This window comes from Melozone crissalis, unplaced genomic scaffold, assembly GCF_028551555.1.
Source record: "Melozone crissalis strain CALT ecotype California unplaced genomic scaffold, PUWL_Pcris_2 ptg000016l_1, whole genome shotgun sequence".
NCBI lineage: Eukaryota > Metazoa > Chordata > Aves > Passeriformes > Passerellidae > Melozone > Melozone crissalis.
The window spans coordinates 55998407-56010563 of record NW_026535794.1 but is presented as its reverse complement, the minus strand read 5'-3'; the positions used below and the strand labels follow the sequence as shown (position 1 = coordinate 56010563).

The 12157-nt window shown below is 38.6% G+C and overlaps 1 protein-coding gene across 1 annotated transcript in view; it reads right to left on the bottom strand.

The window, feature by feature from the left end:
- PDE1C (phosphodiesterase 1C) overlaps positions 1 to 12157 on the bottom strand; it is a 208632-nt gene that overhangs the window by 174235 nt on the left and 22240 nt on the right. The window contains exon 2 of the mRNA XM_054274074.1: positions 7782 to 7953. Within this exon, the coding sequence (XP_054130049.1) occupies positions 7782 to 7953 (172 nt within the window). The remainder of the gene's footprint in view (positions 1 to 7781; positions 7954 to 12157) is intronic.

Genomic DNA, 12157 nt, shown 5'->3' with positions numbered 1-12157 from the left:
TCTGTTCTTATGGCCTTGGTAACAGACAATATGCATCACTCCTGGTACAGCACAGCTGTATAGGAATACCAATGTCTGTTATGAGTCTTTGCCTCACCTGCTGCCTGCTACCCTGATTTGTCATTAACATTGCTACTTCAAGGCCCCAAGTGCTAGACAAAGCCAACTGAACTTCTCCAAGATTCCAGATCTATTTTACCTTTCAGTGCAGGCCCTGGATCAAGGACAGGGAGGCTTCCCTAATAACTGTCTGGGTTTTTTACAGATCAGCATATTCATTCTGCCCTGGATGTCTCAGTCAGCTCGTGCCTGTCACAAGATTCAGCACAGTCATTATATCCCATGAGCACCACCACAGTCTTATGCATTTTAATGCAGATTTCCAGTTCTCCAGACTGAAAATAACGCTGAATCTCTCCTACACATTAAAACAAGTCTAGGAGAAATCATTACATCTGGGCTCGTGAAATTTTCAGCTGAAGCACTGCCACCCACTTGTGAACACTTGAATCATCCAGGCACTAGTCTGGTGACAAAAGCAGCATTTTGTCTTGTGCTGTCTAACATAAAGAGCTTGCACAAACTTTTAGGTGACGTTTGCAGAACGGCACCCCAAAGTGTTTTTTGTTTCTATGCTCTCCCTGGTGAGTGCCAACTGAGCATTATCAAAATGCCTGCTTGGGGAGTGCTTGCAAGGACTAGCACGCAGAAGTTAAAGCAGCCTATGAAGTTGTTATAGAGCCTTCTTAAGAGTTCATTAATTACCATTGTAAATTCTTATTGATATTGCACCATTGCTCATCGCAGGGATCTAGCAGATCAAAATGCAGATTTAGGAGGAGAGTTACAGACTTCAAAGTTGATACGTACTGACACCTCTAGCCAACATCCAGATCACACAGCCCTCAGAAGTCCATATGAATATTCCTGGGCATCAGTTCACAGCCTTGTGCAGCTGCTAAAATATATAATGATTATGGCGTCTGTAGTGGTGAACTTGTATGTTTGTGCAAAGGAAATGATGTGTCAGATTGGTTACATTAAGAGTGGATTAAGAAGCTAATCACTTCCATGTCTCCAATTACATTTTTCCCTTGTAAAAAAAGGGATAAACCACTACAATTCCTCTGTATTTTCAAATATAATTCAAACTTGGACTTTTGCTGTCTTTAACAGACAAACAGACTAAATGCCAGTGAGAAGGGATTTTAAAATCTGTACTTTAAGCACTGCAGTTGTATAATCAGTCAGGACACAAAATTACTCGTGCACTGCTAATTCAGTGCATTACTGCAAACAAATATATATGACAATCTCTTTCAGAAAAAAGATAGTAAAATAGTTATACAAGAAAAATAAAGACCATCAGAACACTTCTAAATTATTAAACGATCATGCACCACATGTATTTCAGATGTAAAGAGAAGACTGATTTTGTTTGATTTTTTTTTTTGCTTTACATCTGGATTACAATGGATTATTAATGCAGGAAAGCTAAACATGAAAGCATTGAAATAACCACATTCCTTCTTTTATGTTTAAATGCATTTCCAGCTCATATCTAGATGTTGACAAAATCAAATATTGATCTCTTCTTAAATTTCCAAGCTACAGAAGATAATTGTACAGTAGAAAACAAGATCTAATACAAGATGTGGCAACATGAATTTCATGCTGCTTATGTGTAGCCATTTAAAAGATAGGAAATCAGAAGGAAGTGTGACTCATTTTGACTTTGGAGAGACATTTTCTTGACTGTGTGTGTTATAAATAAGTAATATCATAGTTGGCTCTCACAAGTAAGAGATAGATATTATGTGTATGTTAAGATGTGTAGTGATGTTATTGTAAGATGTGCCCCAGGGCTCTCTTTCCTCATAATAGCTTTAGTGGTTGGGGCATTTGGGGGGAGGGCAGGCTTGTTAAGAAGCATGGCATGGGAACGCCTGACCTCCAATCAAGTTGCAAGAGAGCAGTCTCCACAATGGACAGTGGTGAAGAGTTAACTGACAGATTTTAGGAGGGGCTAGGGTTACCTGATGCAACACCAAATGTATAAAAGGGGGAGCAGACACTTTGTGAATGAGCCATCTGGCTGGTAGTCACAGGGAGGGCTTCCAGCGCTGTAATTTTTCCTTATTCAGTCTCTTGTTGAATTTTTTTGTTAAGGTTTAATAAACCTTTAAAATTTTAAAAGTGAGCAGTAATTTCTCACAAAATCAAGCTGTTTATTAACAAAAAAAAAAAAAAAAAAGTTGTCTACAAAGCACAGAAAAGGATTGAATAAATGCTGGATATTGAAATTTCAAATCTTAACCCCACCCTCCCACACCAGAACACCACGTGGCCAGGAGGCAGACATGGCAGCTGCCCCATTTGTCTGAGGGAAGGGGAGGAACAGGAGTTCCTGCAGCTTCTCAGCCAGAATAGATGGGAACCTTTTTGGCGTTAGTCTCCTCAAAGCCAGGGAAGCTGGTGGGTTTTCATGTTCTTTCTTATATTGGTTCAGCTTCTCCAAGGTCTCAGATTCATGACAGCACCTCGCCAGCTCCCTGGCCCAATGAAAAAAAAAAAAAGCAAGCAGAGAGGATTCCTGGTACAGCCTCTACAGCCTCCAGGCTTGGGGAAGGAAAAAAAGGAAAACTTCTTGCTTCAAGCTACCAAGAAAAGCTAATCCAATGAAAGGAACAATGCAACATCCTGGTTGACCAGAGCACCCTGGAGAAGGATGCTTTGAACAAAAGCCCTGCCAGAGCCCCCAGGGCTCCCTACCCCCGAGTCTATCTTCAAGCTACAGCAGACATTTCTGGGCATAAAGCAGATGATTAGGGAATAAAATATCATCATAAAATCACCCCAAGACACTGTGCATGACAGGATTTATATTCTGCTTTAACAACAGTGAATCAGATGCAGTAAGGTAAAAATGACCATATAATATTGGCATTCACATTTAAGTATTGGCTTTTGCATGTTGTTATTGATCACAACTATTTAGATACAGTATGAATTATAACTCCTTTTAGCTGCTTGTTAATACAACATAATCTATCAGATTAAGTATGCAATCGCTAATAGAAATAGTAGTGTAATGAATATGATATCTATGTATCACTTATGGACATAGTGGTGTGATGAACGTGTTACACTATAGACCTTAGCAAAACATAAGATGTTTTGAAAAATGCGTATATATGATTGGCTTTTCGCTAATATTAAAATGGATATTATGTGTGTTGTGTTAGAAAGTTATGGTATATTAATCCTTTTAAGGAGTGTGTTAAATACAGTTTTAGGCTACAACATAATATTAAAAAAAAAAACTATGTGATGTAAGATACTTTTTCTAACTAGCTCAAGGAACGGATAAGATAATCAAGGAATTCTTTGCATAGATATAACAGCAACAAGGCACTAAAATACCAAAGAGAAGAATTATTGCCTCCTTATTGGGAAGAACCAGGCTCCTTCTACCTCCTTACAGACTCCACAAAGCCAAACCATGATTTACAAGATGAAGGGCGGGGAAGTTGACAATAAACACAAAAATCCGTAGTTTGAAAGAAATGTTTGTATCATGTATGAGATATATGAATATGCAACAGGCTATTGCTTTTAAGGGTTAATCCCTTGTTAGCGGACATGCTTTTTTGAGGAAAGCATCCCAACGTTCATAATTCTTTGCTTTTCTGTTGTCCTTTAATATCCTAAATCAGATTGTCCAAATTCTTATTGCTCTAATTTGTATTACTATTTTTATAATTTGTATTACTATTTTTTATTTTTATATTAATTAGTATAACTATTTTTCTATTTTTATTACTATTTTTATATAATAGTAATATTTTATTACTATTAAATGTCTAAAATTTTAACACAAGTGATTTGCATTTTTCATAATTTTGTGCTGAAACCCAGAAATTAACACCTCGTTGTCGGGGCCTCAGAGGATTCCAAGTGAGGAAGCCGCACCTTGCCAAGTTTGGCAGCCTCACTCTCTTTCTTCTGGCATGATTGGGCAGATGCAGGTTCCAACCAGTGGACAAAAAGAGACAATAAAACAAAGAAAAGGGAAAAGACTCCCTAAAACTGCAGTAAGACTTGTAGTGTGCATTAAAACCCAGAAAAGAAAAAAGGATTGGTAAGTTCTTTTTCAGGGGGCAGGTACAGAGCAGGGGGATGAGTATGTGTGTGAATGAGAGGTGACTAGACCTCTCATTCCAGACCTCCTAAGTGAGTGCAGGAGTCTCCCATATTGTGTTTCGGTCTTTTCAAGAGAAAAACAGCCAGTAAAGAGACAAAGTGAGAGATAAAAGGAGTGAGAGAATCTCCCAGGATAGCTGGGACTGAGTCCCAGGAGTTGGACCCCTCGGAGGAAGGGAGCAGAAGAGTTTCCTAGCCCAATCCACTGGGAAAGTAGGACAAAAGGGAGGGACCCCTAAAAATTCTGATGGGTTGAGGGATGGGAATGCCTGAGAGCATCCAGGATTAAACCTGCTGGGTTGAGGGATTAATATGTTGAAGAGCATCCAGGGTTGAGCAAAATTCTGCTGGATTGAGGATATGCCCAAGAGCATCTGGAGTGGGACAACACAGCTGGGTTGAGGGATAAAAATGCCCAAGAGCATCTGGGCATTCTTCTCTTAGGATCTTGGTGTCCTGGTGTTGTTATCTCCATGCAAAGAATTTCTTGATTATCTTATCCATTCCTTGAGCTAGTTAGAAAAACTATCTTACATCACAAGTTTGAGCTTACCACTTTAAGGTTAATTTTCCTTTTTCAATAGTTGGCGTGTTTTTCCTATCAGCTACTGCATACTATCCTATCAACTACTGTCTTTTCTCCTCTTTTTTTTTTTTTCCTGTACTCGTCTTACTGGTTTTCTGTCCCATTTTTCAAGATCCTAAGAGGAGAATGATTGCCTCCTTATCAGGAAAATCCAGACTTCTCCCAGACTTCGAAGAACCAAGAAATTGATTTATAAGATGGGGTGGGGGAGCAGAAATTAAGCAGAAAACAACCTTTGTTTGGAATATGTATGAGATATATGAATATGCAACAGGCTATTGCTTTTTAAAGGTTAATCCTTTGTTAGCAAATCCTGCTTTTGGTGGCAGAGTGCAAAAAGCACCTGGACGTAATTATTTGCTTTTTGTTGTCTTTTATTGTCCTAACTTTGATTGTCCAAATTCTTATTGCTCTAATTTTTATTACTATTTTATTACTATTAAACTCCTAAAATTTTAACACAAGTGAATGGCGTTTTTCACAGCGCTGAATAAATACATACTGTTTAGTATGGTCCCTCCTCAGGTCTGCCTTTTTGGAGCAGGCACATTTCTTCTTTGTGGTTTTAGTCCATTCTTATCATCACCTCTAGTTTTTGGGTTTTGGTCCATACTGTCTTCAGACGGTGAGTGCTGATAGTTGGCACATCAGGAGCAGGGGTCCTCATCATATGTTCATTGGATATTACCCCAATCAAGCAGGCATTTTAACACAAGCATACTTATATCAGCTATTTCACTACTATATCTAACAGAAATAAAGACTATATTTTTATAGCAAAGTTACTTGAACATTATACATATAGCATCTATTTTAATATTTGCAAAAAGTTAATAATATAATATATATCTATAACAGAGGGGAACAATGTAGGGACCCTTGGATGGGTGATATGCTTCTACCTAAGCCTGTTGCTCTCCCCATCTCCCTGGTCCCAATGCACACTTCTTTCTCTATCTCTTTCTTTCTTTTCCCTTTCTTTCTCTTTGCCTTTTGAACTATTAAATAAAATATGTAAATTTTTTTTGGTAGCAGCATCTAACTAACATTTGGCTTTAATCTCATTTTTGGGTATATTTTGAACCTTCCAAGTTCTTTCTGGTTTATACACAGAGGTTTATTTATTTGGTTTATACACAGTGTTTTCTTTGCTTTTCTGAGTTTAAACCAGATCACAACAAAGCGGAAAATGTTTGACAGCTGAGAGAAGATTTTTATTTGGGTTTCTGTTTTTGTTAGTTCTTGCTGCCATTGTTGTTGTTTGTTTGCCCTGTTATTACATATTAGTAAAGAACTGTTATTCCTTTTCCCAAATCTTTGCCTGAAAGGCCCTTGATTTCAAAGTTATATTAATTTGAATGGAAGGGGGTGATATTTTCCATTCCAAGGGAGGTTCCTGCTTTCCTTGGACAACGCCTTTTTTACAAACCAAGACAACTCTCTTATCTTCCACTCCTCCACAAAACTATTAAGCACACATTCTTTGGAAAACTAGGCATTTACTATTTATTTTGTACCAACAGTTTGTTTGGGTTTCCATCTCTAAAGTTCCCCAAAATGCCACATTACACAGTAATACCTATATTGATACAATACAAAGATTCTGTGATGTTTACAAAGCCTTTTAAACTGTACTAGCAAAACTGTTTTGTTAGATTACATTTTCCAACTCCAAAAATCCTTATTATGCTATACTATTCAGAATGCCGTCACACTATTTTGCTGCATTAAATGTTTCAAATTATCTTGACAATAGCAATGTAAGGAATGCTGCTACCCATATATTGTTATCCAAAGTAAAAGCTGACAAATATTTAGATCTCTTGAAATTATAGATTTTAAATATCAGAGGTACAAAACTTTTAAGTCATTAAATACCATAGGCCATCATAGAAGGATGGTAAGGTTCGGAAATCCTTGTCCTGTATCATTTAAATGTGAATATTAAAGAATGAAAATCCACTGTGAAATTACAGGGTTATTAATATAGACTGGCATAAACTCACTTTATATTATTATGCTTTTAAATATCAATCAGCATGAACAAATACCTGAAATAACTAACTAATTTAAAGACTCAATCAAGTACCTTCAAAATAATCATATGAAGAGTGAAATAAGTTTCACAGACTCCGGTATAATCAAAATCACTGCAGTCAGAGAAATTTATCCAAATCAAGGAACATTATTTTAAACACAGGTATGTTTAATACAAAAGAAAAGCAGAGCACAAATTTTGAACAACGAAAAAATAATCTGAAAAAACATTTTGAAAAATCAATTCTGCCACTCACTTTGCTTTTACTGGGCACACCAATTTCACACCAATTTTCAAATTTCAGTCAAAAATCCATTGTATGCCCTATGGATTCTCTACCTCACTTTGAGAGACAATTTTTCAGAAAACATGTTCCCAAGAAAAAAATGGTAACTGTACATTGACAGCATTAAATAAAAGAGTGGGTAACACAAGAATATATAGATATCTATCTATATATAGATATATCACTCTGCAACAGCAGAAATCACTTTTTTGCAAGACCCTGGTCAGAGTTTTTCCCCTTCATATATTAATGCTAGGCAGTTCTCAAGACATTACATCAATAGGAAAAGATGTAACTCACCCTTGCATCAATGAAGCTCATCATCTGACCTACAGTGCAATTTTTCATCATTTAATCCCTTGCAAACGAAACAATATCAATCTTCAAAGACATCATCATATAACGAGCTGTCTTTGTTGATTTTTTGACAAGTTACAGACTTTCTGCCTAGTAAATAATCTTTTGGGCAGGCTAATGAAGTGTAGGAAATTAAAGGCCAATCCAGTCACTATTAATTATGGATTTATTTTTACACTTTTTCAGTATGAAGATATACAGCATTACAGAATCTTTCGGTATCAATTTCTGTCACCAAACCCACAGCACAGATTTAATCTTAAACAGATAGCCTCTCAAAGATAAATGAAGTAAATTCATGTCAGTCACACCTGAAAGATGCTTTCACCAATGCCTCAGGGTTGTCCACTGGCAGTAGTTCATCTGCTAAAATTTCTTCAGGAGGCCTTGGGTCATTGATAATGGTCCGCTTTGGCCTTTCCTTGAGGTTGCTGGTCAGCCCACCGATAATGGCGTTACACAAGCAGTTTTGTGATTTAGACCCTGAAAAAACAATGAGAAGGAAAATAAATTCATAGGCTTATTGCCCAGCATGTCAGAATTCTGAAAAATAAAGGTGGTCTGCTATCATTTTACCTTTGCATAACCACAGTTTGGGAATAAGCCTGAAAACCTAAATAAAAGTTCAAAGCGGAAATAAGCACAAACATTAGGGTCATTCCAAATGCAAAAATGTAATGCTTCCCATAAATATATTTTATCAGATAACATGAGGCTTTTACACCTGTCCTGAGTAGTCCTGGTGTCTCTGAAGTCAGCAACTGATTTTAATTAGGTAAAATTTTCTGATATTTTCCCAGCTTTCAGAGCAATTATCCAGTGGACTTAATACATGGATTAAGGGTTACTTTTTGATGCAATACACACTAAATACACAAGATGAAACCAATCAGAAGAGCTGTTATCCCATGGGTCAAGCAAATAAATCATGAAAACTATCCTGTTGGAAGCAGCAATATCTGCTGCTATGGACAGGAGCCAGCAGCATTTTTTTTCTGATTTTTCTGTCCTTAATATCTTTTTTTCACACAGTCTAGATGTTACAAAGACAGAAGATCAGCAATAATTCTTATCTACTTTCTCCATTCCATAATTATGTTCAGACAATTTCCCAGGTAATCAGGAAAACTCCATGCTCTTTGCTCTTAAATGTGAGCAGCTACCTAATGTGCAAGAACTGTATTGACCCAGAGTTACAGGTAGCCTTGAGATTCTGTGCCATGCCCTGCAGCTGTATTTCTAGCTGCAATAGCTAGAAATATAACGTCTCACACCATGTAGGTCAAAGCCAAGTAATGGCTACACAAAAATAGCAGATATATATGCAACATCAACACAGTATTCAAGGGCCTGTAATGTTATGGCTGTTCTTTAGACAACACTTAGCAAACTTTTCTGTCTAAGTATCAGGAGCCGCTCACATTCCAATTATCCAAGATTTTCATAGTTGGGACTGAAGCCCCTTTGCAGAGGACAACTCTGGTGAATTGACAGCACCCCACTTGACTCACTACATACATCACAATCACACAGTCAGAGAAGATTTCCCTCACCAGCTTGTCCCCAGGTTTCCCATAGCACACATGGCTCCCGTGGTGATCAACATTATGACAGCTGAAGCTGGGTGCTTCCAGGGAGGTATCCCAAAAAAGAAGTCCCTGGGTTTTTAACCCTTACACTCTATGCACCCGTTAAAATATTGATATTTATTCTGAGGTCTTCTCATCCTTCACTGGCTCTTGCAAGAGTCTCTGGGTGACTGGCCACTCTGACCATCCTCACCTCACTGGACTATGGCCCAGGTCCCCATGCCCTTATTTATGCAAATGGTCTGCACCAGATCATGTCTTGTTGCCTGGGGCTCTCTATTTCCTCACACCCATAGCACAAGCTGTAACTTGCATGCCAGGTTACCTGCACTAGGTATAGTCCTCAACAGTCTTTTCTTTCTTTTATTAAGCATACCTGCTAATACATTAAAAGGGAAATTTCAATTAATTTAACCATTTCAAGAAATTTAACCACTACCCTTACATACCAAATTATCACAACTAACAAACATAGCAAAATTCAGGCTAAGATGATTGTCATAGGGCAGAGTACAAGATTACTGATTCTTGTGCACAAGTGCTTAAATAATTACCAATACAGAAAAGGATTCTCAGAAGTTAATTATTGCCTGGTTGGTTGGTTATCCACTACTCGTTTGAAGTAAGAATGGTGTATCCACTTTTCCTAACCTAAAATTTTAACAGCAAAACAGGAACACCCTAAAACAGTACTGTCATTTAGAATCATAGCCTTACACCGTGTCCCAGGTGCAGAATCTGGCATTTGACTGGTTAAACTTTATATGGTTGCTGATTTTTCAGCCGCAAGGGAGTCAACAGCTCCTCCCAATTCACAGTCATCAGCAAACTTAGTTAATATTCCCTCAAGTTCTGCATCCAAGTCCTTAATGAAGAAAACTGGGCTGAGGATTGAGCCCTGAAACACCCCACTAGAGAGGTCACTAGTCTGATGTTACCCTGTTCCCTATAACTCTTTGTGTCTGACCTGTGAGCCAGTTTCTTATCCATCTTGTAACATGATTATTTAGTTGTATGCTGGACATTTTGTTATGAAGGATCCTGTGAGAGACAGTATCAAAAGCTTTGCTGAAATCTGAAAAGATTACATCCCCATGCTTTCTGAGATGAGCTAAATGGGTTACCCTGTCGTAGAAGGAAGCCATATTCAGCAAGCAGGATTTTACACTCACGAAACCATGTTTGACTGTGACCAATGACTGCAATTCCTCCAGATTTTCAATACTTTGCAGAATAATCTTTTTAATTACTAGGCATTGAAGTGAGACTGGCAGGCCTGTAGTTTCCAGGGTCCTCCTTCTTTCCCTTCTTGAAAATCAGGATAACATTTGGTAGCTTCCAGTCAGCTGGGACCTCACCAAATTCCTAAGACTGTTCAAAAATCATCAAAAGAGATTTGCAATGACATCATCTAGACCTCTGAGGATTCTTGGATGAAGGCCCCACAGAATTTTAGGGACCAAAATGAAACAGCAGGTCCCACACAAATTCAGGTTCAGCTGGGAACATTCTCACAGCCATGGTCCTCCAGCTCAGGGCACTGAGAACCCCTTGGTCCACTATCCATGTTGAAGACAGAGGCAAAGAATGCATTAAATACTTCTGCCTTTTCCATGCCACTGTGAGATGATCATCCTCATCCTTCAACGGGCCAATGTTATTTCTACACTGTCTTTTGCCATTAATAAATATTTTAGAATCTTCTTATTGTCTCACACTTGCTGGCCCGCTTCAGCTCCAACTGAGCTTTGGTCACACAAATTTTCTTCCTACAATGGCAAGCAGTATCTCTGTATTCTTCCCATGTCACCTGACTTTGCTTCGACTGGACATAGACCTTCCTTTCTTTGCCTTATTTCCAAGAGAAGATCCCTGTTCAGCCAAGCCAGCCTTCTGCCTTTGCCTGCTCGACTTCCAACAGGGAATGCCTACCTCCTGTACCCTTAGGAGATGATGTTTAAAAAGTAATGAGCACTGATTCACCTCAGCACCTGCAAAAACATTTTCCCAGGGTATTTTACATACTAATTACCTGAGCAGTCCAAAGTCTGCTCTTCACATGTCAAGCTGAAGTTTTGCTGGCACTTTTCCTCCTGTCAGTGGAGATTTCAATCACTTTGTGGTCACCGTGGCCAAGATGGATGCCAATCATCACTTTTCTCATTAGAGCCTCTCTGTTGACAAGCATCAGATCAAAGAGGGTATTTTTCTGAGTTGGCGCCCTTAGGACCTGTCGTCATCCAGGCTTTTAGCAATCTTCTGGCCTGGGCTGGACCAGCCGTGTGAAGCTCTGAGTTGGTTTAGGCCAAACAGAAATCCACTATAAGGACAGGAGCAGTTGACTTGAAAGTGTCCCTTTGTTCTTCAAAGAATAATTCATCAGTACCATCATCCTGGCTAAGAGGTCTAGTAGATTTACATGATTATATTAACATTATTTGTTTATGCCTTGATTCTTATACAGATATCCCCAATTGTGCCAGTGCCAACTGTGAGCTCCATACATTCTGATCCTCCTATTAGAGGACTCATCCCAGCAGGTTTCAGTTATGCCAATGATATCAAATCTCTGGGACTGGGCCAAAGCCTCCCCTTGTTTGTTCCTCATGCTGTGTGCATTAGTGTAGAAACATTTCAGGCATGGTACAGTGTAGCCAACACCTCATGAAACAGATTGAGAGATCCTATTAGTCCACCGTTGTTTCAGGTTTTTGGCACACCATCCCAATGCTCATCACTGGGCAGTCTGGTATTTTCCCTTTCCTCCTTCCATGCTTGTTTAAACAAGACCTTTCAACAAGACCTAACTAACTCCTGTGCCAGAACTCTTCTTCCCTTCTGAGAAAGGTGCATCCCAGCAGGTGACAGTAGACCAGGTCTTGAAGAGATCATCCCATGGTCAAAAAACCCAGAATTTTTCCAATTACACTAGGCTTGGAACCAAACATTGACCTGATGCACTCTTATCAATATTATTCCTTGTTACAAGAAGGACCAAGGAAATCACAGCCTCTGCTCTTGTTTCCTCAACTAATTATTCCAAAGTCCTGAAGTCTCTTTCCATTGCCCTCAGACTTCTGTTATTTTATTGCTGGTGG